This window comes from Leptosomus discolor, chromosome 2 (assembly GCF_034619465.1).
Source record: "Leptosomus discolor isolate bLepDis1 chromosome 2, bLepDis1.hap2, whole genome shotgun sequence".
NCBI lineage: Eukaryota > Metazoa > Chordata > Aves > Leptosomiformes > Leptosomidae > Leptosomus > Leptosomus discolor.
Window position 1 is genome coordinate 78616385 of NC_141392.1, and position 27643 is coordinate 78644027.

At 38.6% G+C, this 27643-nt stretch overlaps 1 protein-coding gene across 1 annotated transcript in view; it reads left to right on the forward strand.

Moving 5' to 3' along the window:
* PREP (prolyl endopeptidase) overlaps nt 1-25114 on the forward strand; it is a 104793-nt gene extending 79679 nt beyond the window's left edge. The window contains exons 11-15 of the mRNA XM_086461335.1: nt 8128-8264; nt 14165-14259; nt 17148-17279; nt 22130-22286; nt 24620-25114. Coding sequence (XP_086317461.1) covers nt 8128-8264; nt 14165-14259; nt 17148-17279; nt 22130-22286; nt 24620-24914 — 816 coding nt within the window. The 3' untranslated portion in view covers nt 24915-25114. The remainder of the gene's footprint in view (nt 1-8127; nt 8265-14164; nt 14260-17147; nt 17280-22129; nt 22287-24619) is intronic.
* The last annotated feature ends 2529 nt before the right edge of the window (nt 25115-27643 follow it).

A 27643-nucleotide genomic window follows, 5' to 3' on the forward strand; every position in this document is an offset into this window, starting at 1 on the left:
CATCTGATCCTTAGAAGTATTTTCTTCTAAGCTAGCTCCCCAAATATTTTCTAGGACTATAGTTTATCTATGACCATTCTTGAGGGATTTTTTTTTTTTTTCTTCTGATGACATTTTGGGTTTTTTTGATCATGTAGGGACACAAATGGGTAGCTTTAAATGCAAGCTTAAATCTCAGAAATTCAATTATTTGTAGCTATAATTTGCATGAGAAACCACACATGGAAGTGCTGCACAATACTTTTGTGACCTGTTTATTTTGGTAACTTCTTCAGAACAAATATTCACAGGATAAGTTATCTGGGACTGATTTTGAAACATGCATTGTCCAGTGTAGATGATCTCTGTTTCTTTTCAAACCAAAAAGTAGGAATGAAGAGTATGAGCTGTTTTTTCAATATTGTACTAGCCACATGCAGAGTTCTTGTAGATGGTTAGTGATTTATAGCACCTCTGGTTTTGGGTAGCCAACTTGGCATCTATAAACATGGTATGATTCTCTAAGGAAGAGAGAGCAGAGTGCTCTGAGATTGTCCAGCTATTAAAAGTCATAAATAAGGCTTCTTGACAATGTAAGTGGAATATGTGGGTCCTCTTGGGGCTTTGACACAAGCTGGGCACTTGACATCAGCAGTGTTAAGATTGAATTTGTTCTGTGCAAGAATTTTTGGATGCAGGTTTACAGGTGAAATCTGAGCGCCCTGAACCACGTAGATGCCACTGCATTAGGGAGAAAAAACAACAGTGGTTGTGTCATCTTTTTGAAGCTTGTAAAAGCTCAACAGTGGGGCTGTGTTGAGATAACCAAGCAAGTTTTGAGCAAGGTGGAGCTAGAAACAGAAAATCTGAGCGAATATATCTCTTTCTCAGCATGTTGAATTAGATGCATGCACCTACCACAGCATAAAACCATAAATAAGAATAGTTATTGTGGAGTAGCTTGCATAAGGTAAGTTCTCCCCCTTGCTTACCACATGGTGAGTTACCTCTACATTTTTATTCTTACAGTGTTTCTTACTACAACTTGAGCTGATTTCCAGCGTGGTAAAGATGAGTAGTGTTTACTTTCTAATGCCTACACACTATTACAGTGAGTTGTCTCCTGTCAGAGCAGTTTTCCCAATGAAGTAAAGCTTGACTTAATGAAAGAAATTGCACTAGCCAGCAGCTGTTACTTACGTTTTTATTTATAACGATGTGCTACTTCCATTGGGGCAGCCCTTTGCTTATCTCATGCTATACTACTTCATAGTAATACATTTCTTGAATGTGTAAGCACAGAGGTAATTCAAGACAGAGACTGTAACTTACAAAGGCCCCTGGGACAGTTTTCTGTTTAACATTAATACAATGTATATTGTATTAAAGGTAAATGTTATCTATCTGGTATCTGTCTGTCTCTGCATATTAAGTTTTCTTTAAGGCAAATTGTTGAATGAAAATGTGTGGCGTCTGTGTGGCAGATGCTAATTATTCTGCTGCAGGAAGCTCTGAGATCGCACTGAAAGGGGCACAGCATAAACATTTAGAGGCAAGAAGTCTTTCAGGTTGCAAAAGTGGAGTAGAGGGTGAGTCGCATTGGATCCCATTTACCACTAAGGCTTTATGTAAAGGGAATGATGCCTTTTAACTAATCTAGAGAAGTGTGATTTAAAAGCAGTTTCTACCATGCTGGTCTTGCAGCATTTCTGAACTTGCAGCGGTATTTTTCTCTTGCCTTCCCCTCCCTCCTCCCATCACCCTGTGAAATACCTCCCTGCAGCTAGGCAGCTGAACTGAGTAAGGAGGCATTTCTTCTAAAAGACCATCTCCTGGCACTTTGCCTCTGTCAGCATGAGGCTGCTTTCTGTCCCGGTGGGTGGGTGGTGAAACAATTTCTTCTAAAAGGTTTCTTGATTATTGTCATAGTGCTTTTGCAAATGGCTGTAGTGGGTGGTGTTCTTTCTGGGTTTTACCTGCATGAATTTTTACTGTACTGAATTACTTTGGCCCCTGTCCAGTTCTGTATTAAGCAAGCTCTGCAACCCACGCAGAGTTGCTTTGAAGCTAATTTAAGAGGCTTAAAGAAGATTGATGAGGATTCCCCTCTGGAGAAAGGAAACCTCAGATCCCATGGATTTGCTGTGTAGTGGTAGTAGTTCTGTATTACTTCTCCTGACTTCTAGTTCATCCTGTATACGGGAATACAAAAACTGGTGGTTGGTAAGAGCTGCTCTTGCAGGTGGCCATTGGCTCGCTGCCGGAGCTGTCCATGGGGCCACTGGTGATCTTATACTTGGGTCCATGCCACTGCTGCAATAAACAAGGCGTTTTGTTTGTGATGTGCTATATAGACTTTAGCCCCAGACTAGTATCAGGGTTTTTTTGTAAGATCAGAGGTGATGAGGGATTGAATGGGCTGCGGGGAGGTGGTGTGGAAGGCAGCACATGATTCTGCTGGAATCTGTGAGGTTTCTGCGCTGGCATCTCAAGGAGAGAATTTCTCCCTGCCTGCCAGTGCTGAAGTGTTCAAGCTTGCTGGTGTGAAGGCAGGGTCTTTGTGACTTGCCTTTCTGAAGCACTGAGTAGCAGCTATTAGGACTTGTCAGTGGGAGGTGTTGCTGTGTAGCATTGTTCAGCCTCAGGCACCATTATCTCTGCACCTAAATACAGGTTTGAACGCCCTGATGCCAGTGTCTGTGTAAGAAAACTTTCTCCAGGGACTGCTCGCTTAAGTTTACTCTTCCAGTCATCTTTCAAAGGTGGTTGTGTGGGGGTTTTTTAAATGGCGAGCCTTTAACAAAGCATTTGTGACATTTGGGAAATTGTGAGCAGAGTTACATTATTTATTATGAATTCCTTATACCTTTCTCCCCTAAATTTCAAAACACAAACGTTGGTGTGAGGGTGATGAGAAATCTTCATCTCACACTTGATGAAGGAAATACTCTATGTGAAACTGGATGTTTGAAATGCAGTTCCAGGAAATAAAGGGTGAAGTAGTCATTCCCTTTGATCTGCTGCTCAACACAGCCGTGCCTGCTTCTCTGGTGCCTGTGGGTGCTGGGACTGAGCCGGGCGTTGTGGTTCTCTAGCACTGCCTGTAAATTTGTGGTGGCCACTAGCGGAATCACAGCAGCCGTGGGTGAGGGCAGCTGCTCGTACCTAGAAGCGGAAAACAATTGCTAAATTTCAAAAGACTGCCGCATCCTGTGTTTGTTTCAAATGGAAAGGAGTTATCTCAGTAAAACTATGTAGAAGGCATTGGAACAAACTAATTTTAAAGGCTTTGTCACAGTGTTATTAAACCTGAATTATTGAACACGCATTTTTAATCAGGAGTATTCCAGCGTCATTTATATGCCTTTTTAGTTTGCTCTTTGTAAAAATTTTTGGCATTTCGCACGATGGATGTCAATCTAATGACAAGTGTAACCGTTACCTGGTTTTGATCAAGCACACAAAGACATGGAAAGAACTGGTATCGCTGGTATGTAGTACCTAATCTTGAAAGAGAGGTTGAGAGAGACATTTTTAGAATCACTAGTGGCTTTCTAAGAATAATTAGCCTGCTGTGGCTTAGGGAATGTTTTCAAGTCCCAGAAGTCAAAGTTTCTTTTCATATGTAAAATTCATGTATTATCTGCAGGAAATAATTCTTTCTGAAAAGCCAAACTAATCCCTTGGATTTTAATTTTATTTGCCATTAATGAGCAAGTCAGAAAAATTATTAAAGGTTTTTAGACATTCAGATATTGTTTACAGCTTAAAAATATATGCGTTAGACCTGTTTGGATAAGATTTGAGTGTGTGTGTTTTACAGCAGTATTTCAAAACCTGTGTTGAATCTTACCTTTATAAGATTAATTTTAGATCTGTACAAATTTGGGGTTGGTTTTTGCTTAGAAGGATTTTTGATTTTGTAAAAGTAAGATGATTTCAGGTATACATCCATTTTTTTCCCCGAACAATTGTAGTTACATACATCTTTTAATCACTCCATTATGTAACAGGGAAAACATTTCTGAAAGGGAGTAAAAGTGAAACTGAATACTGACAAATTGCTGAGTTTTAAATTTTTTTTTAAATGGACATTTCTATTCCATTTCAGTAGTTTAGGTATTTGTAATTATGTGGCACAATGTGTGAGTATTCAGGCAGATTAGTTTTATCTCTTCATTTGTTGCGATGATTGTATCACTTCCTTTAATATTCAGAGATACTGATTTCATAATTACTCACGAGAGTAGTGCGTAGTGGGAGATTGCTAAAATTATTTTTAGTTCTGTGTGTCTCAATGTCCGGTTATAGACAAATGAGAGAAAAACTTTGTCTTCAACCTCTATTTTTCAAATCATCTTAGCTTCTGAAAAGCTAGAATGCTTGGTTTTGCCTCCTAGTGACTTGAATTGGAGAGGATGCTTCTTGCCACTACAGAGGCAGAAGTGAATAAACTTAGAGTCTTTCTAAATTTAGGTCTGTGTCTACAATGCTGGCTGATTGTTCCCTTCTTCCCTAAGTGATGAGTCACCTGACATCAATACTGCACATTTAAAGCAAATAATAATTAGGAGGACAAAGTCCTTCCCAGGAGTGAATGTAGAGAATGTTTTTATCCTACTTAACTCCTAAGTAAATTTACAAATCCTATCATACAGACATTATCTGTATTTACTTGTAAAACTTACTCTGTAAACTGTCTTGGAAGTAAACTTCCATTGTGTTTTTTACATGAAAATCACGTGTAAATTGCTTTCAAATGCTAAATTTAAAAACCAACCAAACAAAAACAAACAAACAAAAACAAAAAAAACCCACCAACCCACCACTCTATAAATATATATGTATGCACTAAAGAAGAATGCCTAAGTGTTGTTTGTGCAGCTTATATAGCTTAATCTTTACGTTGTTTGTAGGAATGAGTAATTGCAAGAACAGTGTTGCTTTTTCCCTGGGTCATAATAAGAAGAATAGGGGCTATAAATTTATGCCTTAGGTTCCAGCACCTGAATTGAAAGTAATTCTTTCTGGCACTGAGACCCCTCTGCCATGTGACAGATAGGGACATTAGTGTGAGACAAAGTGAGCTACAACTATTTCAGGGCTGTGTGCTGCTCCACCGGTATGCTCCTAGAATAGCACAAAGGGTTGCATGCAGCAGGAGTGTCCTGTCAACCACACAGCATTGCCAGTGCATTCCAAGAGGCTGAAAATACTTGGGTTTAGCATGTCCCTCCTTGAATGGTGAGTTTCAGCATTGATAATAATATGTCTGAAGCATTGTTCTCCATCCTTTTCCCTCCAAAATCACTTTGCTAATTTGTCCTCCTCTTCTATGTGCTAGTGGCTGTAGTGACATGAGTCTTTATTTGAAAATATATGAGCAATGAGTAACATAACATGACCGGTACAAGTGGATCACTCCTATGTGCGATAAAGCAGAAAACGGTAGTACCCTTTTATGAACATTTACTGCTGTAAAAGCTGGCAGCTTCTAAAATTAGGCATGAAATACCATCCTGGGAAATTCTTCTTTTTAGGGCTTGCCCTTTCCAGTTTACCTTAATCTTTGAGATAGAAGCACATCCCTTTATTGGTAACATTGGACTTGCTTCAGAGATAACACCTAATTTAAAGGCGAGATTGAATCAGTTGTTGAAAATAGTCTGGTTGGAGATGCTTAAATAGCTTCACGTATCTCAGTGTGTCACTGAATTGATTTCCACCCCCTTCTCCTTTGTTCATCTTGGAGGGAGACCTAATCATTATTTTAGCAAAGATAGAAGTGAAAATGCTTAAATTGCAAATGTCACCTTGACGTGCATTTTTTTTTGTTGAGTTTTCATTTAATGCTATGTTATTTAATCTTAACTGATGATGATAAAAGCCCTACTGAAGTCAGTTTTCAGAATTGTTTTAAAAAAAAAAAATCCCTTGTTCAGAAAGATTCAGTGAAATTAGTGGCATCCTTTCATTATCAGGAAAGGACTGGCCAACAGCAATAAGTTGCTGGAAACATAGGAGGGCCAGGTGCTCACTTTGTGTGAATTGCCAGCAACAACTGGAGTTGATGGATGGCATCTTAGAGAGGCGTCTCTGGCACTCCTCATCACCAACCTCAGCAGTTCTCCTGTCCAGATATTATATTTGTTTATAGTGTTTGGCTAAATACTTAACATGAAAATCCTTTGTATTCTACTGCAGTGAATTCTGATGAGCAGTTTGTCAGTAAAGCTATGGTTGTGGCAGTAGTTGGAAACAGTGATTTCATCTGTGTAAAACTGCATTCAAGCTTTTGTTCTGAATTTTTCTATCTGCTGGGAACTGTGAAATAATGAATTTTACCTGGAATATGTCTACAGATTTTGGTGAAGCCTTCGGAGGTAGTTGTGGTTTCATTTGAAATTTCTCACATTTCCTTAGCAATGATTAAACTAAAATTAAATGTGATTATTTTGTTTTCAACCTGCTGTGTGGATGTACATGTTTCACATTACAGGCAACGCTCAGAATAAATGTGTTGCCCAGATTCATATTACTGTTGAGGTTCATGTGTTATAAAAATAGATCCTGTTGACTGTGTGCTTTATAAAGCGTGGTAGTTCTATTTCTTTTAAAAGCACAGCGGTTGTAAACATGCAACAAAACGATAAGAATGTCATTCTTCGTTTGCTTCTTCTTTGTTCTAATTAGACTAGAAGCTGCAAATAATGATGCTAAAACCAAAGCAATGAAAAGTAGTCAACCAGAACTTTATGGCAAGCAGTAAAGTGCATTCACGCCCACGTCTTTTGCTTGACTGGCAAAATAAGACACGCTGGATCCTAAGTTAGAACATGCAGGCAGACACATGCATCAAACAAACAAGATATGGCACCTGTGTTAAGCAATTGCAGTCTATGTTTGTGTATATGGAATTTAGCTTTTAAGTGCACACAGAGCTGTGGCAGCAATAGAAAGACATACGAAAGCATGTGCTGCATGGATACTTGGTGTTTTGGGAGCTGATTTTCTGAAAGACAGCGTGTGGTTCAGTTGCCCTGCAGGATGGGGTTGGGGGTTCTGCAGCATTCGGGCTCCTGGTTCTAGCTGCTAGGTAATGCCTGAAAATGTACCGAGTGCTATGAAGGTTTCTGTCATGGCTTATGTTACCACCCTGATGAGGTGAAGTGGTCATTGAGACAACCAGGAGAGGCTGGCCAGTGCTTAGTCCACTTCTGCTGGATACAGACTTGTTTCAGTGAATTCATGCTGTATGTACAAGTGTTGAGTAGTCAGCTTTTTGCTGTTTTCACAAGGCTTAGTATGGAAGTGTCTTCAGCTATTCAAAGTTTACTCTCTTGATTTGAATCTGGTGTGTGGAGTGATTCCATTGAGAAATGTTAATGCCAATGTATTAATACTAAACCAAAATACTGTGACTTTTTAAGTATCTTTGGCATTCTGCTTGTGATTAAGTTTATGGTTTTAGAAGCAAAGACTGCTGCATCAACTGATATAAAGGAATTCTCTGTGATTTAAGTGGTACAAGACCAGATCTGCAGAGAGTTTAACATATTTATTTGGTAGTAACATAGCTCTCTGTTATCCAAAACAGTGTAATGTTTAGTGAAGTCTCGCTGAGTCACCACAGTACCATGAGTTTGTTTCTTCTCTGTCCACCATTATTTAATGTCTGAAATTTTTGATTTTTAAAAAAGATAAATTTTTAGAAAATATAATTTTAGATTGGAAAACTGGTTTTAGTTCTGGTCATTCTCTTTGCCAGCTTAGTCTTTGCTGCTTTCCTGTGTGATGGACCATGTAGTTCTTGCATTTTCATACCACCAGTCTTCCCTTGTAGAAAATCGTATTGGTTTTGTAACATTTTCTTAAACTCCCTTGTATGTAGAATTGATGGATAAGGTAGATAAAGATGATACTGTTATACCCTTTGTATTGTCTAATTTTGATACATTTTCCAGAGCTATTAAGCAACCAAGCAGTTGATGGCCATTACTGAACCTGACGTGGGCAGTTGGTGCAGGCTGCTCAGAATGTTTTACCCCCTGGACACCATGGAAGTGATTGCCTCTGATTCTTGTTAACAGCAGTTGTGGAGAGTTATGACAATAACAGCATTTCAGATTTCTTTTTCTCTTGTCTTAGGTTTTCTACCCTAGCAAAGATGGTACTAAGATCCCAATGTTCATTATTCACAAGAAAGGAATTAAATTGGATGGTTCTCATCCTGCCTTCTTGTATGGATATGGAGGATTCAACATTTCTATTACACCAAGCTACAGGTAAGCAGGGTAATTTATACCTTAATCTGAAGTATCTGGTATTAACATCTGTCACAGACTGAGGGCAGGGCAGACAATGGATCTGACGGAGCAATGCATTTCAGGTCCCTGAGAAGCGAGATGGGGCCATAGGGACCGCACACCAGTGGCCAGGCGTTATTTGTCTGCCTTGTTAGTTCTGAATTCCCGAGTTTTGCCCAGGGTCACAGAAGAAATCTGTGTCAGAGCAGAGAAGTGCTGTGCTCTTCTGAGGTTTATAGCAAGCACCCTGCCCTTTGGATTACACCTTAACCTCTTCCTGCTCAGTCACTGAGCTCAACGGAAAAGCATGTGGACATACATTAAGCAAGTATTTGAGCCCTTTGCTGAACTAGTAACATAGGAAGTTTTCTTTTTTCAAAGTTATGCAGTTACCTATGTCTAAATGTTATAGGAAATCCAGTATTTGTTTAAATGAATGTAAATAATAAAAATTTGGCTGTATTTTCATGTTATACTTCTGAGGAGATTACATCAGAAGTAAAATCCTGCTGTGTTGCTGTATGATCAGGAAAGAGGAAAGATGATTCTGTCTTGAGATGTGTGTTATATGGACTCTGCATATGCAAAGCAATGCATTGTAAACCACAAAAGCTGTGTGCAAAACAGGATTTGTAGCCCTCAAAAGCCATAAGCTTTATTGAATAGATGATCTCTTTAAAGAAAAGGCTTATTTCTTCAGCAAGGGAATTTGAATAGACTTACCAAGAGGCAGTGATTGTCTGTAATACGTAAGAAATGCTCCTAGGCGAGGCAGGGGAAAACAGAAGCGCAAAGGACTGAATGGAGAGCATTTTTTCAGACAGGAAAAGAGCAGCTCACCAACACAAAAATAATCTATTATGAAACAATCCTATTAAGTTTAGGTGCTACCAGTCTTGCTGTAGAGTCAGCACATTTCAAGAAATCCTTTGTAGTGCTTGCTTTTTCAGGTCACTGTGATTGTATTTCGAAATAGCATTTACAGTTTCTCGTCCTTTCTAGCAAATACCTTGTCCAACAATGGACCTCCCATCTCGTGTTCTGTGATTATTCGAAAACTTTTTATCTGCCTTGTAAAGCTACATTTTTAATTTCCTGTGGGTTTTGAGAGACACCATTATATAACTAGAATAGTTTTTAAGTTCCTTTTTAGATTAGGCTCAAGCACTGATTTATTACAGTTTATTGTAGATGCTGAAAACTGTGATAAAACTTACCATGTTTTCTTTTTTAAAGTAAATATTATGTATCTATTGATTTAAGGTAAAATTTCAGATACTGCAGAGCTGGCACAAGTTGGTTGCGGGCAAAAGTAGAAGGTATCTCACAGTGCCTCTTTCCACCTCCCATCCATTGGCCCTGGTGCTTGCTGGAACCTTTGCTAAGCAGATTTACCTCACAAGAATGGCAGAAAACTATCCCAACAAAATAGATTGGGTAGTTTTCTGCCATTTGCACAAGTTAAAAATTGACTCTTGTAAGAGTCCACCAAACAGCAAGAGGGTGCAGCTGACAGTCAGAAGAGGAAGATGGGAGGTGGGAGCAGTGACCTATGTCTTCCTGAACCATATGAAACCTTTATCATACAGTTCATAAAATAAGAATATGAATCTGTAACAGTCCCTTAAAAGTAAATGCACAGAGAACTATTAGTCACCTTCAGATCAAAAAACATTATCCCACTGACAACGTAAATAAAATGTGATTGTCCGCACCTCCCTCCTCATTCTTTCCCTGTTATATCAACATACCCCTTCTCAGCCTTTCTAAAAGAAAAATAAGCCAAAGCCTTCAAATGCATCTTTATGGTTAATAACCTGAGAACTGAGTACTTGGTGAGGAAGTGTGTTCCAAAACTAGGCAGACAAGATCAGGGAAAGGACAGTGTAATAGAGAATTTATGCCAGAAAGGCAGGATATCCAGTTCCTCCTTTACCTGGTAAATTCAAGTAATATTTGACTAGATCACCATTACTATACACTGCAATATTTGACAAGGAGTTCCCAGGTCCAAGTGCTGCTCCAGCCACAGCCCAACACCACAATTCGGTCTTTTTTTTTTGTAGATGACCACAGGCATGAGTGCTAGAAAGCAGCCACAGGATAGTCAAGGTTGAGGCTTGCCACATCATCCACCTGATCCTGAGCTGAGATGTTGCAATGGAAGTCCAACCAAGTAGTAGCCTGCTTACCTTTAAAAAAAAAACAAATAAAAAAACAACCAAACAAAAAACTTCCTATGTAAATATTCCTGATTTGTTATTTGAACTTAAGGGTCTTACAACTTTTCGTGAAGCACTCTATCTTCTCCTTTCCAGTGATTCGTTTCTGTCCTGTATTTCTTCAAGCCAGTACAATGTTTTCTCAGTGGTATTTTGCACCCATTAATGTGAGCCAGCTCTCTGGCTTCGGAAGCTTATTTTTGCTTTATTCAGAAAGTGATGTTGCTTTTCATTTTTTCTCCAACAAAAAAATTATAATAAAATCTTTTTCACTGAAAGCAGTAGAAACAAAGCAACAGGTTAGAGAATCCAGAAATAACTGGGAGAACAATAGGCCAAAGTCATTAAGTCAGTTACAGCGGTGGTTTATTTTTGAATGCAAGCATGCATCTTTTATATGCTCCTCTGGACCAAGGACTGCATTTAGTAGTATTTCGAGCATGGTCCCTGCTAGAGCGCTGTCATTAATTATACAGCCTGCATAGCGAGTGCAAGTGAAAGCTGATGGGACTGACACCAGTGGCTTGGCAGAGCTGCTGGGGAAATGCCATCGCAAACCCAGCACTAATGCCTCAGGTTCGACTAATTACCCTGAAGGAACCAACGTGTTTCTGTATGTGCCTGTGTGGGTACAGGAGAAGCAATTTCTAATGCATCCTGGAATACAGCTGATTGTGAAGCAGACTGTGAAATTGCATTTGACTGCTACAGAGCTAGTTTTTACCAAGCCTTTGAGCAAAGAGGTGGTGCAGGGAGAGACTGTAAACCCAGAGAACAGTCAGGCAACGTAGCAGCCGTGGGTGCAGAGCTTTTTTATCACCCCCTCCTGTTCCACCAAAGCTAAGAAAGCAACCACCTCCAGTGACTCAGGATTTTTTTCCCCCTCGCCAGTGCTCTAGCCTGCGTTTCTCTGTCAGCTGTAATACCTGACAGCAGCTCAGTAATTCCAGGAAAGCATTCTTGCTCTTTGAAGCACAGCTCCTCAAGTTGTTCTATACTGTAAAAAACAATACGTGTTTTCTTATTTTTTGTGTTATGCTCCTTAAGACTGATAAGCTCTAGAAGGAGCTCTCCAGGGAAGGAACTATCTTCTGCTTCCTCCGCTGGGTCCTTCCTGACCCTGTTGCCCTTTCCTTTACTCTTTTTCTTTACCCTGCTGCCAGGAGAGAAGGGAAAACAGGGATAATGAGCAAAAGGCTGTAGAGGCTGTTGGGAAGAGCAGAGAGCCAGACTTTCCTCTGCAGAGCAAGACATTTTGTAGGCATCCAGGGCGACTGGACAGTTTGCTGTGACTCAGACATCAAGTTGACTTGAAATCAAATCTGGAAGCAAGAGCCCACCTGGGAGAACACAGGAGGCAGTAGCAGGGTTGTGTATGAAACTTGAATTTTGTACTATCTGATCACTTGGAATTTTCACTTTTTAAAAATAGTTAATGAGTCCTGATTATATACTTCCAAAACCTGGTTCCTTGAACTTAGAAGTCACTTAGAGGAAGCTTGTTATAAGCTCTAGGCACAACTGCCTCAAAATATTAGTCAAGTTTACTGACTCACTTTACTACTCACTATACCAGAGTGGGTATTAATTAATAGTAATTCACAGTAACATCACTAGATGTATATTTTGGGGTGTACGGGGTAATGTTTTCTGAAGTGCCTAAATCCCACTAGTATTGCTGAGAGTGAACACAGATATACTGAACCTTACTTATAATTTGGGCAATATAGTGATTGTTACCAAACTCTGGACTTTATCCCACTGAGGGTCTATGCAACAGAAAAATTGTTTGCTTGTGGAAATGGAGGGTCCATAGACGGGAGAGGATGCACTCAATACTTTGCTTTTGCATTGCTCACAGATTCTTTGCTGGTTAAATACGCTGATCCCTCAGACGGGCACAGTTTCTTTCAGCAGATGGAAGAGGATGGACTCTGTTCTGGAATTGATTTTTTTTTTTTTTTTTTTTAATATTCTCAGGCAATATATTTGGGTAGCAAGCTCTTACTTTACCTGCAATTCCTATACTTGCTACCTTGGATTACTACCAGTTCATGTAAGTTTGGACCAAAAAGTTTCTATTGATTTTGTTTGGGACAGAGACAGGGAAAATAAGTGCAGGATATTGTTAGAGCCACAAAACCTCCCACATGCTAAAAATTAAGAAGCCACAATGTCATGAGGCAACCTACTGTCAGGCTACTCCACATTAGCAATCTTGCATGTGTTCAGCATGTCACAGCAATCTAAGGAAAACACAGTTCACAGTGATGGACTTGATTTTACAGAAGCAGAGATAATTCATGGCTCCTGAGCCATCTGATGGCCACAGATAACCAGCTTAAGTGGAAGGTTTTTTCTTTGATGGATTATGAAAATACAGAAATCTCTTACCAGTTATCCTGCTTTTCTTTTTGTTTCCTTAGTCCTTGGTGTATACTCTCAAGAACGAGTGCCAGTATGTAAATAAGTGCTTTGAGAGCATTTCATAGCATTTTGCTATGAAAAATTTGCCTGTTTTGATAGTACATCCACATGAGACACACTGTAGAACATCTTTCAAGAAATTTCTGATAAGCAGTAGGGGGTCTTAAAGGTAAAAAGGCCAAATCCTTGCTCTTGTGGTTGAACAGCATTAATTTCTGCAGGCAGTGGTTTCTTGCATGAGCAAGGATTTCAAGTAAATAAGAAATTTAAACTTACTAGAGGAAAAAAAAAAGACTTGTTGGGATTAAATTTTAATATTTTACTGGTCTCCTTGACATATGTGTAGTTTGCCATCTGCAGTTTCTGCTGTGTTAAGCTACTGCCTCAACAGATCAGAGATCTATTTCTCTTCTTAATTGTTAAATGTAATTTAAATTACTTCGGTCCACTTCTAAAAGATAGCAATAGCTTTGATACTTTTGCAATTTGGCATTTAAAAAAAAATTATGCTACTTTATCTTTCAGCCAGATACTAGAGATACTAGGGAAGGCAGAACTTGTAATCTTATTTTTTACTATTTGTTTTGTATTTAGCAATGCAAGTGGAAAATAAATAAGGGGATTGTCCAGAACTTGACTGCAGACCCTGCCACAAAACAATGGTGGAAGCAGACTTCTTCATTGCAAACACAGTTTTATAAAGGTCCAAAAAAAAGAAGAAAGTACATTAAGCAGAAGTTGAAAATACAAGTGCTGATTCTTGCTGCTTAATTCTTTGCTTTCTTCATTTGGGCTAAGCCTTCCTTTCCTCTCTGAAAAAGCTGAGGACCCACGGAAGGAGAACGGTTCAGAAAGCTATGGGGGTTCAGTGGTACTGCATAGGTCTGGTCCCCACACTGAAGGCTTTGAAGATAATGAAAAAAAGTGACATGTCCTCAGGAGTCTTCTGTTAGGCAGAACCCCTGGCCACTGTCCTCCAAAGTGCAGGACTAAAGGAGGAAGAATGGTCCAGCACTGGTTCCTTCCTCTCCCAAGGCTGCAGAGGGTTTCATTTCCATGGATAACCATTGAAAAAAGCCTAGCTACTCAGCTTTGCCATCAAGGGGGACTTCATTCACGATTTCATCATTGATTCTAGGAGATCTCTTTCCCTCAAAAGTACTTTTGTAAAGGTGGTAGGGATATAAAAATTGGAAATTAAAAATAATCCTTTACCTGTTGCTTTTTCAGTGTGTCAAGACTTATTTTTGTGCATCACCTGGGGGGTGTTCTAGCGGTGGCAAACATCAGGGGCGGTGGTGAATATGGAGAGACCTGGCACAAAGGTAAATCAGTCCAAGTAGAGGAACAAAACTGCAGGCTTAGCAACGAAAATTACGATTTCTCTTGACTCCTTCTTCCATACTCACATCTCTTGCCTTTTACTTGTTCTTTAGAAAAATAGGGTTTTTTCCTTACTCATCTGTTAAATCTGTACGTTGTCCACTGTTACCTGTTGGTTAGATTGTTTTAATTTTTGCAACCTACTTAAAAATAGTTTTGCACAAACACAGTATTTTCCAAGAAAATTACTGTGTTTTTTTTTAAGCAAGGTCAAGTTCCCTAGACTTAAGGATTTGAAAATGCAGCTATTTATCTTGAACTGATTTTCCAAAAGGTATCTGTCTATATTGCAGGAGACCTGGCTTGCTTTCATGTACCTCTTTCATTATATGCAGGTGCACATGGTCCCACAATTATAGATCCCCAAGACAACAGCACTTACTATTTAGACTTTCTTGGTATCACACAAAAAAACCCAACCGTTTGCAGAACCTTACAGAAGGTGTGAACTTTTGAGTTCAGGATACAACTCATTCACATTGGTTTTGCACAATTTATTAATAGACCCTTTTTTATATTTGGTCAATGTGATTGAAGTTCATATGAAAACAGTCAACTCCACAAGTACAGTGACATGTCATCCCCTCTACACTCTCTTAGGGGGTCCAACTTCTTATAGGCAGGCATTTGACCTTTTTAGGGTTTTTTTAAGCTGACTTTTATGCTGCAGGGAAAACAAGTCACTCACTACAAAACCCTGTCAATCTCTTTTCCCCTTTTCTTAATACCTTTGGTGTATTTCTCTCCATGTTTTTCCCATCCAATCCTTGTCTTAATCCTTTGATTGTACTTGTCCACTTGCCTAATTGTTGACAATTTTCTGCATCCCTTCACCAGAGGAAAAAGCTGGAAAAATCCTACTGTAAGATACCCATCGTTATTTAATGGTGACACCGTATTCATATCCCAAGAATCTGGTGGATGAGTTGCTGGAAATGTTGCCAGCAAGGCAAATGCACCAAAACAGTGGTGTTTACAATGCAGCAATTTGCCATGGGATCCATAATCCATAATAACTTTTTATCAAACAAAACGGTATTCCCAGCTCATTACATCTTGGTTTTACTATTTTATCTGCGGTAACTTTTTGTCTGGGTCATTTCCTCTCAATTGAGTTAAATATGTAATAGTTCCGTAAATAGAAGCTATATATGCTTGCAGATACAGGATATTAGTGCTAAAGATGAAGTATCCTTCATTAATTTTAATTTGCCGACTGGTTTGTAGTAGGTTTTAATAATATTTATCTTAACAGGATAATGCTTTTTTGGTCCATCTATTTCCTGCTTAATTTTGACACAAGTCTTTTATTGCAGTTGCATAATAAGATATATATCTATCTTTTGTTAATTCCAGAAGCAATTACAGAAGTCTGTTTACTTAGGTTTAATTGTGTAGAAAGGGTTCTGAGCTTACACCAGACCAGAACTTTGAGCAGAGGCAGATTTTTTTTTTTCTCCTTTATTGCCACACCTTTGAGGACTCTTTTGTTGTCCCAGTATTACTTTCTTCAATGGTCTTCTTAATGTGAGAATGATGTGTATCTGCTAAAAAACTAGATGTGCACTAGTCCCAGTTCCATAAGGTCTGTATGACTAATTTTTGCAACATAGAAATGAAGCATCGAGTGTAAACTGGACGTCTAGGATCACTGGGTGAACAATGGAGATAGAGACACCTCCAGATTATAGCTCATCTCATTTATTTTAGGATACAATTAATTGTCCTGGAGGCTCCTGGACCATAGTGGGAACCTTAGGCAATGAACATCCAGCTTTTAAACAAAGCAGAAGGAACTGAAGTTCCACTGCTGCATCCACTGAGCCCCTCTTACCTGGCTGGACCACAGCCTTTGCCACGGGAATATGAGGATTTTCTTTCTAGTTCCCATTTCTTACTAGCATTTCATTGCCTGAGAAAGAGCATAAAAGGTCTGAAGGTAGGATAACCTTCAAGAAGCCGGTTTTACTCTCTTGCCAAACAAACACTTGAAGTGGGAAGATTATGAGCTTTGGTCAGCTATGAGTTCTCTAGGTTGATACTTTTCTGCTCAAATAGTTGAAAGATTGTAGGGCAAAACCATCCTTTTCCTTCCTTATCCCACCCTGCAAAATTTTTTGTTTTGGGAACTGGAAGTCTTACCAATGATGTCATCTGGACCTACATTTTCGGTCATGGTTTATTCCTCATCTATCTGGTCACATTTAAAATTTTGTTCAACAGGGTAGCAGCATCTTAAGCTATTTATTTATTTAATGAATGACATTAATAAAATTTCAAACCAAGATGCAACTCTGTAGTCCCTTTTTGACCATAGCTATATATCATCTGATTTGAAAACAACTAATAGGAAAAAAAAAAAAAAGTAAATTACCAGCCATACCAGCCACTCTATGTCCAGGAAATTAGAAGAGCTTATTTTATAAGTTGAAGTTTTATTGCCTTAAGAAACTGCCACTGAGTTTAATGTTAGAGTCCTATTAGATCAAATCTCAAGTGGATTATATGTGGTCATTTTGTATATATTTTGTAATGCAAAGCTTTTAGCTTTAATTTTACTGGTTAGGGATATTACCTGGCACTCACTTCACAGTGTAGGTATGTATTATTCAGAGTTTCTGAAAGCATTAGAGTTATCGACAGAGTCATCTTATACCCTGTCTGTGTTGCAAGAATCTTTCATTTTTGCTGTCTTTCTGAGCTACATCAATTATTAAAATGTTCATGAAACTGGAATTGTTCCCAGGTATTTTTGCACACATGTTTTTCTGAAGAGATGGTATCAAATGGATTTTATGGCATCAACTGATTTATTTTGTTTGTGTGCTAGGTGGTATCTTGGCCAACAAACAAAATTGCTTTGATGACTTTCAGTGTGCTGCTGAATACCTCATCAAGGAAGGCTACACATCCCCAAAGAAGTTGACTATTAATGGGGGCTCAAATGGAGGCCTGTTAGTTGGTAAGAACTGCTCATATATTTCCTGCGTTTGGTGCTGGGTTTATCAAAGTAACCAGACAAAAATTTATGAGATCCTCTTTTCAAAAGTTGCCAGAATGACAATACATTAATATATACGAGGTGTTAAATAAATACAGTTGTACTTCGCTTGCTCTTTGTGTAGGACATTGGGATTCTGCAGTCTCTAGCAAACGCTGACTGTTAAAAGCCATACTTGTAATTACTGTCTCATGTGCTAGAGCTAACCCTGTGGTAGAATCACACAGTAAGTAAGAATGCTTTAAAAAACATTTTGATTTTTCTTTCTTAAAGCTAACCATTGCAAAATAATTACTGAATAACCAGAAATCTGTTAGGTATAGCATCAGGAAACTTTGTGTGGTCTGTAGCATAAGCCAGAATCTTGTGTCCTGCAATCCTTAATCAGATTTTCTTGTTCACTCTTTCATAATCATAGAATCATTACGTTGGAATAGACCTCTGAGATCAAGTCCAACCGTTGACCTAATACCACCATGCCCATGCATTCTTGTTCTTAGAGGGCAAATGAAAACGTGACAGTTCTGCATTTAAAGCCTTTGTACAGGGACACATAACAATTTGACTCTACTTCCATTGCGTAGTTAAAACATGACCACAAATAAAATCATGAAGTGTCTCTGGTGAGAAACATAAAATACAAGTACAGCTTTTTCATCATGAGCTTTTGAGGGACTGTGTAAATGTAGCACTTTGTTCCAAGTGCATCCTGTTCACATGTAAGTTACTGCTGTGTTATTAAATTCAAGGAAATTAATAGTCTCCTCTTAAACAGAAAAGCTTGTCACAAAAACATCTCATAGTCTAAGCAGTATTTAAAGAGCTACAAAAATGATATCTGATTAAATCCCTGTATCTGAAAGTAATAGAGAAAAAAAGGGAATTGATTTTGTTCTTTTTGAAAGGAGAAGGAAAACAAATGAATAATATTGGGGGGGGGGGTTCTTTCTTTTTTTTTTTTAACAGCGTGAAAGGCATATGATAGTGTGACAGAGTTGAGCTGCTCATGTGAGAAGAAAAAAAACACATTTCAAGTTCATAAACCACTGATTTATAGAAAATGAGCAAATTTACTAGACCCGATCTTTGCTCGCTCTTCTTTTTATACTGCTCACTATTTATCTGCTGCTGAATACTGGATGTATTGATTTTATTTTTCAGTGAGCTAGCATCCAGCATAAGAAACGGGATTTGGAGTTGTACAGATCTTTGGTCTAAGTCATCTTGACTATTTCTGCACTCTTATTTTTAAAAGGCAGTTATTTTAAAGCTAAATAACAAGTACATGTAAAGTTGTGGTTTTGCTTTCTGCTTATATGCTTCTCAGTTACAGGTGGCAGGACGCATTTGTGCGTTGTAAGTAAGAGCACCAGTAGAAATGGATGAATATGGTAAAGGGTTAAAGGGTTTGTACACCCTTGGGAGTGCAAGCATAGTGCAAGTCAACTTTATATAAGCATAAATATCTATTTAGAAATACAGTTAAGCTTTCAACACGTTACATAGCTTCTGAAAATACTGTTTTATGGTTACCTGGACTTCAGTTTCGGTTAGGATGAGATGCATCCTACCCAGCTTTAGCCATCAAAAAGCCTGTGTTTCTGGCTGAACAAGTCAACTGGGCTCCTTTTTTAGGTAAGGGGAAGTGAGTGGCATCTGCAGAGTATGTGTCATTCCAGTAGGAGACAGGTGTTGGGAATCTAGACCTCCCTGCTCTGAAAAATCTGTTATTAGAAACCTTCCCTTGCGCTTCCAGATGGGTTACAATCCAGCTGGATTTCTGTGCTCTTGATGAGCCAGATAGGGACTTTTCTTCAACTGGGTAGCATTAGGTGAATTTAGGAAATTCGTTTAAGTGCTTTTTCGTCAAAGCAGTAGTTGTTCATGCAACGCTAGAGAGAATAACTCATACTTTAGGCGCAAGGACGCACTGCCAGATTTTCCCAGTTCTCCTTTATTGAAGAAAAAACTGACAAGGAAGAGTATTGTCACTCTTACAAAATACTGTTTCCTTTTAGTCAGACTAACAGGAGGCATCTCTGAGGAGTGCAGAGCCCCTAAGCTCTTGCCTCATTCAACTGCAAAACAAGACTTCCTTGTCCTGCAGTGTGGTCCCCAAGCTGAGCAGAGCAGCACAGCTGTGAGCTGAAAACCTCCTTCAAGCAAACGCAGTGTTTGACCTCTCGTGCTTGCTTAGACAAACAGTTCTGAGGTTTTGAAATCTTACTTTTGCACTGAATATTAAAGCTCAAAGTATGTGTAGAGGAGTAAAATTCACAAATAAACTGTTGTTCCAGGTTACAGTTTATTAATGTGTATAATTAAGTGCCATCGCTAATTGCAGGGGTGCAGTGGGAATGGATGAGTGTCTAATAAGTGATTTCTTGCTGGAGTAACTATTTTGGGAATTAGGAGCAGCAGTTTTTTATAAAATCCTGAGCAACACACAGTGCTTCAAGAGACACTCTGCAATAAAGAGTACTAAAATTAAATGTCATGATAGCTGTTTTGGCTTTTTTTCCCACCCGAATATAATTTATTTTCATAAAAGGAAATAACATGAAGGGGAGGGATCTGATCAGAAGCTTCAGTTAAAAAGATAGAGCTTTAATTTGGCAGCTATTTAAGGCACTATATATACCTTATGAAAATGGCTCAGAAAGGACCCAGGAAGAGTTAGCATAGTTATGTATCAGAGATGACCAGAAGTAAAATCACATCCTTCAGAAAAAAGAGGAATCACATTCAAGTGAAGAAAACAGAGTAGAGCATAAACTCTGACAGGAGACTGATGAGTAAATTGCTTCCAAGATAAAGATTAGCAACGAAAGCTTTCTATGCACATCAGAAGCAGGAAGCTGGCCAGAGGATTTGTGGGACTTACAGGTTAGTGAGGTGTAAAAGCAGCACTAAAGAAAGGTAATGGCAGAGCAGAACAACTAAATGGTCCATTTGTATTGACGTTCCCTCCTGAGGAGCGTGGGGAGTTCCCTGCACCAGAATCTGTCTTCATGGGGCATACTCTGAGGAGCTGATTCAAGCTGAAGCATCAGCAGAAGAGGTTTTGGAATAAATCAATCAAATGAATGTTGCCAGGACCAGATGGTGCACACGCAAGATCCTAAGTGAACTCTGATATGAAATCGCAGGCTACTAAGCCTGAATATCTGAGGAACAGAAGGGGGCAAGCGTAATGCCAATTTTTAAATGGTTCATGGTGATCCACAAGCTGCAGATGAGTAAATCTGACTTCTCTAATGGGCAAACCAGTTGAAACCAATAAATAATAGCTGACATATACGGAAGAATTTTGCAGGCTAAAGTTACATCTTGCAAATCTATTAGAGCTATTTGAAGGAGTCAGGCAGTATATGATGCTAACAGTGGTCTAGGTGAGGAGTAATTCTTGGATTTTCAAAAGCTTTTGACAAGGTCCCTTGTGTAATGCTATGCAAAAAAGTTCTTGCTGAGATGGAAGCAAGGTCGTTCTATAGCAATATCCTGGTTAGCAGGAGGCAAAGAACGGGAATAAAAATCCATTTTCATAATGGACAAAAATGAGGAGATAGAAGAATTTGTGAAAGAGTACACCTACCGTGTGGATGCACAGTGATTAGCTCTGAATTGAAAAAGGGATTTTGTGATCTATTGTAGGAGTTACGTGAAGATCTCCGTGCTCTTATTTCTTAAAATTCAAAAAAGCAGGGGAATTTGTAAAATCACCAGGCGTCAGGTTTAAATCAAGCCACAGAAACTGAAATTGAGGGACTTACTGCTACAGGATATGATGAGCACTAGATGAATAAAAAAGGAAATAGATGTATTTATGGAGGATATGTGTTTTGATGGCTGTTTAACAAGATGGCTGGAGATAACTCCAACTGAGGGAAAACCTAAACAACTAGTTCAAGAGCTGATAATGTACAGGAAATATTTCCTGGTATTTGCTTAACGCCTTTTCCCAGAGCGTCTGCCAGTTACCACTCGTAAATTGAACACTGAGCTAGATGGGCCTACTGTGGTTATTTTTAAAATATACAAGACAAGCATTATTCTTAAAGAAATTGTCCCTTCCAGTAGTAGGAAGATGGAAATAATAAAAAAAGAAAATACGACACTAATTTGCTTTATTAAGACGAAGTTATTCCTCTGATTTTGTAGTAGTCTGCTTTTATCAAAGCTCTTTTCATATGGGTTTACACAGTAATTATGGAAGAAAACTTTCATCAATAAATGGACGGCTTTTGCTCTTTAATGTCCTTTTCTTTGTCAATACTAATATTAAAATTTTAGACAGTGAATGGTTTAGAGAAATTCATACAGTAGTCCGAAAGCTCACATTTTAAAAGCACATTTCTGCTTTAAACCCAGTTTGCTCATTTGGAAGGCAGTTTTCAAAGAACGGCATGTTTGGTGCCTGAAGAACAGGGAAATAGCTCTTAAGCTCTTTTGAACATGCCACCTTTGGGACTTACAATTTTTATCCATTTGTGTATTTGCTTTCAGGTTTGCTTAAAAGTCTATTTGACTTCGTATTCACTGGCAGTCTTCTCCCAGTGCAATTTGGTTTATATTAGATATTTTATACTGAAGTTTTTTGGCTCCAGGTATTACATGGTAATCTATATTTCTTCTCACGTTGTTTTATTTTAACAGGTTTACACTTTTTTTTTTTTTAATTAAAGAAACTACAAGTTTATAAAAGGCAGCTGTTTGGAAGCTGGTCTTTTATGAACTTTGCAGTGGACCTTTCACTGGTGAGCTTAATTCTTTAAGATATGAATACTAATAGAGTTGTTTTCCTGTTGAAGCTGCCTGTGCTAATCAGCGCCCTGACCTGTTTGGTTGTGTTATTGCCCAAGTGGGAGTGATGGACATGCTCAAGTTCCACAAGTACACTATTGGCCATGCTTGGACCACTGACTACGGTTGCTCAGACTGTAAAGAGCAGTTTGAATGGCTCTGCAAGTAAGTGCCTTTAAATACTTCTGTGGTTGTTAAAAAGCAGAGTCTGCTCAGCAGTTTCAGGTTGTCATGATCCATACCTATTCTTAGAATTATTTCATCTTTTCCCACACTGGATTTGGGAAGTTCAGCGTTTCCTTAGTCAGTCTTCTTCAAAGCCCTGTTGAGTCAATTGGTCACATTTTCAAAGACCTTGTTCTACTAGCAGCTTTAACAAGTCATAAGGTTTTTTTCTGCATAATGACTCTTTTAGGCTGTCACAACAGAATTTTCTCAAGTGAACCACTACATAAATTGTACTTTTTATGATGGAGGAGAGACAATCATCATTGTCAATTATATTATACAATGTGGATGGGATTTTTTTTAGGAATTGAATGGCAGTAGACCATAACAGGATATTAACTCATTTCTTAACTTCTTGCTGAGAGGTCGGGAAAGATTATTTAAAAAAAAAAAAAAAAAGGGAGAGAGAGAGATGAGAGAGACAGCTGTGTGAGAACAGAAATGAGCTGCACATTGGATATGGCTAATAATGAGTGTGTTAGAATAAGTGCCATCATTTAAAAAATATTTTTCTGGAACCTCATCTTCTGTATTGCATTTGTATTCCTTTAATAATGAAGATTCACATTTCGGGAGAATGCTTCAGACACGCTAAACAATATGGCTGGTCTGAAATTTAGTACAAGTGTTTAGATATTAAAAAGTATGTGTGCTTACAAGTACACTGAGATCTAACTTGATGTAAAGCATTTATTTTTAAAAAAAAAAAAAATCAGTGTCAAGTCCAAATACTAGATGATCGATTGGCCCATTGTCTAATTTAAGCTTTCAGTGACAAACACATTTTTGTAAATACAGTGCACAAAACAAATAACAAATTTCTTAATTCATCTTTTATCAAGAGATAACGTATCTTTGATAATAGATAAAAGATTAACTGTTATAAAAACGATCCAAATAATCTTGATGATTTTGGACACTGAAACTTGCCTGCACATCTGTGAACTCAGATATTCTGAAGAGGTAAAGTGGAAGTAAAGTTTTAAATTAATTCTGTGATTAGGAGAAATGCATCTGTAGGAAGGAGTCACTCCATGCCTACTTACACACATGCTTACTCACAAAATCTCAATGCATAATTTTAGAAACATCTTATATGGCCTTACCTGAAATACTTCTTTTTCTCCTTTTCATCAACTGGTAATTGCTTATCAAATGTAAGAAGGTATATATGTAATGTTGCCCTTACAGATACCCAAAAATAAATACAACAAATGGAGTGGCATGTAGTAACTATCATTTAACTTCTTTTCAAAACAAATCATAGTCTGCAAATTCACTTACCTTGTTCCTTAGCTGAAAATGAGGAAACCAAGGATCTGTTAGGTTAGACATTCAAATATTGTCGCGTGTTCTTAAAAATAATTTGAACTTACTTAATGGGTACTCCTCCAAGTGGGAAATTCATTCAAAAATAAAGCAAAATTTCCTTCTGTGTTTCCTGTCATGAACTAGGGGGGAAAAATAGTATCCTACGCTTGATTTAAGGAATGTAGCATTCTTCCAAGGTGTAGCTTTGTCTAAATGAAATGGTTAGATGGAATTCTTTGTGGCTTACAATTATGTTTAATTTCTGATGCTAGAGAGTACTTTGTGTTAAAATATGTAGATACACCTTTTATGTTATGTTACAGTAGCTAAAAGATGTAATTTCTCCTGCAAAGAAAGAAAATTTTGGAAGTTAAATTATTCATTGCTCAAAAAATAGGAATTAAGGTCAACTGTCAAAACCAGGAAAACTTACAGTTCTTTCAGTTTTCTGCATGGTGTTCCCTCAGAGTACATGCATATTCAAAGGTGGCCTAAATATGGGAGGCAGTAAATTTAATAACTGTAGAGCACTTGTGGCTTACCATCAGAGACTGTTCACAAATGTGCATGAGAAGAAGTGATCCACGTGCAGACCTGGACTGCATACATGAGATGGGAAAAAGTCTTGATTTCCCTGTTTTCCCAGCAGGATGGATCCTGCTATGGACTTGGCAGCTTTTGCTGCAGTTTCCAGGTTGCCTCTTCCTGATATTTTTGGCATTTCTGTGAGTGTATGCATATGCCTCTCTGAAATTAAAGAAATGTACTTCACATTTGAGAGCCAGAGTTGTGTGGCCTCTACAACATATCAGTTGCCAGTAGTGCAATTCTGATTTGTGCAGCTGAGAACTGCAGTATTCTGAGTGCTATCGAATGCAACTGTGACAATTTCAGTATGAGAGGACCTTCTTCTTGGGTCTTGAGGAAAAAATACATAAACATTTGTGTGCTCTTCTCAGGTACTCTCCGCTTCACAATATCAAACTACCAGAAGAAGATGGCATCCAGTATCCCTCTACGCTGCTTCTCACAGCAGACCACGATGATCGTGTGGTCCCTCTACATTCACTGAAGTTTATCGCTACTCTCCAATATGTTGTGGGCAGAAGCCGTAAACAAACCAATCCACTTCTCATCCATGTTGACACCAAGGCTGGGCACGGAGCAGGAAAGCCAACTGCTAAAGTTATAGAAGAAGTGTCAGATATGTTTGCTTTTATAGCACGATGCCTAAATCTTGATTGGATTGAATAGGCAAAACGCTTATTACTGTCTCCTTTAGAAAACAAGGGCTTTAACACCATTTAAGACCAACCAGACTACTACTTGATGTGGTACTTACATTTAAGAACTGCAGTTTAATATTTTATTGATCCAACCTGCTATGGAGTTTTGATCCTCTGTGCTTCCCTCTTTTTGGCATTTCTTTGAATTTCTTTTCTACTGCGTTCCAAACGACATTTTGAAAAGCATGTTCAAATGAATAGCTGAGCTACTGTTGGTGCTGTTGTGAACTTTTAGATTCCAAAGTTAGTGCTAGTGGAGCTTATTTCCTGTAAACAATTTTAATGTATTTTGCACCTATAAACATATCCAGAGAATCTGTAATTAAATGTAAGTACTGTCCACATACAAGAACTCTGAGCATACTTTATTTACACAGTAACTTATTTAAGAATGTAAATTGAAGGTGTTCAGTGATAACCATGAAATACCGAAGAGACAGTAATCTGGTACTTAAGTCAAATATTATTAAAAAGCTTATATTACATGCTGTTCATAGGTGTGTTACAGTCTATAATAATGATGCTAAATTGTTCTTTCTTTCCAAAGAGACTTCAAAATGTCACCAGTTTTCTCTTCTGTCATTTGTTTCCACACAGAAGACAAAATTGGAGGCTGGAAAACTTGAAGAATCCTTAGATTCTCACTGTCATCTCAGTCAAGCTATACAGGTGTTCTTCAACAACCTGTCTGCTGTTAGCTATGTAACTATTTCTGAAGAGTAGACCAGACACTGGTTTAAAAAAAAACGCATCCCAAAACCACAGCTTTGTCCAGATTGTTCAAGTTCAGTTTTTCCTGATGCCTTTGACAGAATGTTCTCTAACAACCCAAAATCTGAACAGACATATATGACCGAGTTCTGGCTGCAGAACGACGAGAGCTCGTAGTTGGACTCCCTAATGATTTGTCACAGGCACAGTATTTGAACTGCTGTTTCATACCTTTCCCATCTAGGCTGTAGAGCTGTAAAGTAGACGTGAGTATTTGCCTACTAGCTGGCTAAACTCTGATGCACTGCAGCAATCGGGGCTTGATTTTGCAGAGCAAAAAAGTATTCCACCAATTATCATTAGTGTTGTTGCCCCTCCAGAAAACACTGCTGCTTCTCAGTTTTGGATAAACTGATATATTCTTCCAGAATCATGCTCATAATTGTATTCATACTTAGACCCTAAGGCCTGTATTTTAACTCTGGGCTCAGGAGTTTCACCTCTAAGCAAACAGTGTCTCAGCCCAGGAAGAGGAAGGAATGGTGTATAAAAGAAGAGTAGGCTGCTGTAAACAGCAGCAAAATTAAAAATGAATTTGCACCAGATTCACTCTGTGTTTCTCTCATGTTCTGGGCCTTCTGCTGATTCTATCTGCAATCCGGGAAGGATCATCCCTCCCAGGCCCTTATTATGCATAATTTGATTTTAGGAGGAAAAAAAATAATATTTCTGCTTTCCTACGAAATAGCACACCTAAAACCTGTAGTGTGATCTGGGGTTTATTTGTGATCCACGGACATTATAATTTTTACCAGATGCTTTATGGACTGATGCATTCTGATCACAGCATTGAATTAAACAATCAGAATAGGGAGTTGAGGGAGGGTTGATTTCCCCCCCACACCCTCCAGGCTGTGAAAACAGGGTTCAGGTTCAGCACCCCCCTTTTCCCAGAGGTATGTGAACTGCTTTCTGTGATCATCTGGGAATTTTCAACAGCTTCCCTGCATGACAGAAACAAAGGACACAGAGCACTGCCCTCTCCACTTGTAACACCTTGCAGTTGGGGCATCTGGCCTTTTATTGAATGCTACAGTATCATCAAGAGGGCAGAGCTTCATGTGTGAGACGAGAGGTTTGCAGGATAGGGAGTGTGGAAAACATGGTCCTCAAGCATTTGTGAAACAGAGCTGAACTGTGTCGGTGCATTGAATTGCAAAGGCTTGGGCACAGCCACCTCAATCATCTCTTCAGGTCTAAAAATGCTTTTCTTTGTTCTTGAGCTGGTCAAACACAAAACTTCTGGAACAGGATAAAAATCATTAATTTTCCTCCTGAAGCTTTCTGCTGAAGCTGAGTTCCCCAAGTGGCTCAGTACCCGTGCTGTGGGGAGTTTGGAAACAAACTTTTCTCTTTGAGGGGCAGTCGATAGTATTGAAGGTGGAGCTGGCTTGCTGGAGACGCCACTCACAAAGTAAGTGTTTAAGAGTATCCCGTATAGAATGCTGGTGTCTCTATTGGGAAGGCATCGTGTTTCTGTAGTATGGTCTTTTTGTCGACGTTTTAATTGATCCTAATCAGGTATGCCAAGTCCAGGATTCAGGTGCCAAAAATGTGATGTTGCAGAGCTGTCCTGAGTTGCTCCTTTTGGTGCAGAAAGGGCCCTGCTCTAACTGGACTCTGTAATTAACTCTGAGAGTGTAATGCTCTTGTAACATAGTGGGATTTTAACCCTCAGGGTTTGGATTAAATAGACCTGGAGCCAAACCACTCCTGCCGTATAAAACCTAATGAAATCTCTCTTAGTCTGGTTTCAAGGTTAACTTCTTTTCTCTACAGTGGAAATGCTATTTTATGAAGAGGCTCTGTATTTTGTGCCTTTTATTTCCAGTACATGAGGCAAAATTCACTATCTGGGCAAGGTAACCTCCTCACAACTATCTGCTTTTTCAAAAACATGTTTCTTAGAAAAATAGATACCAGTGT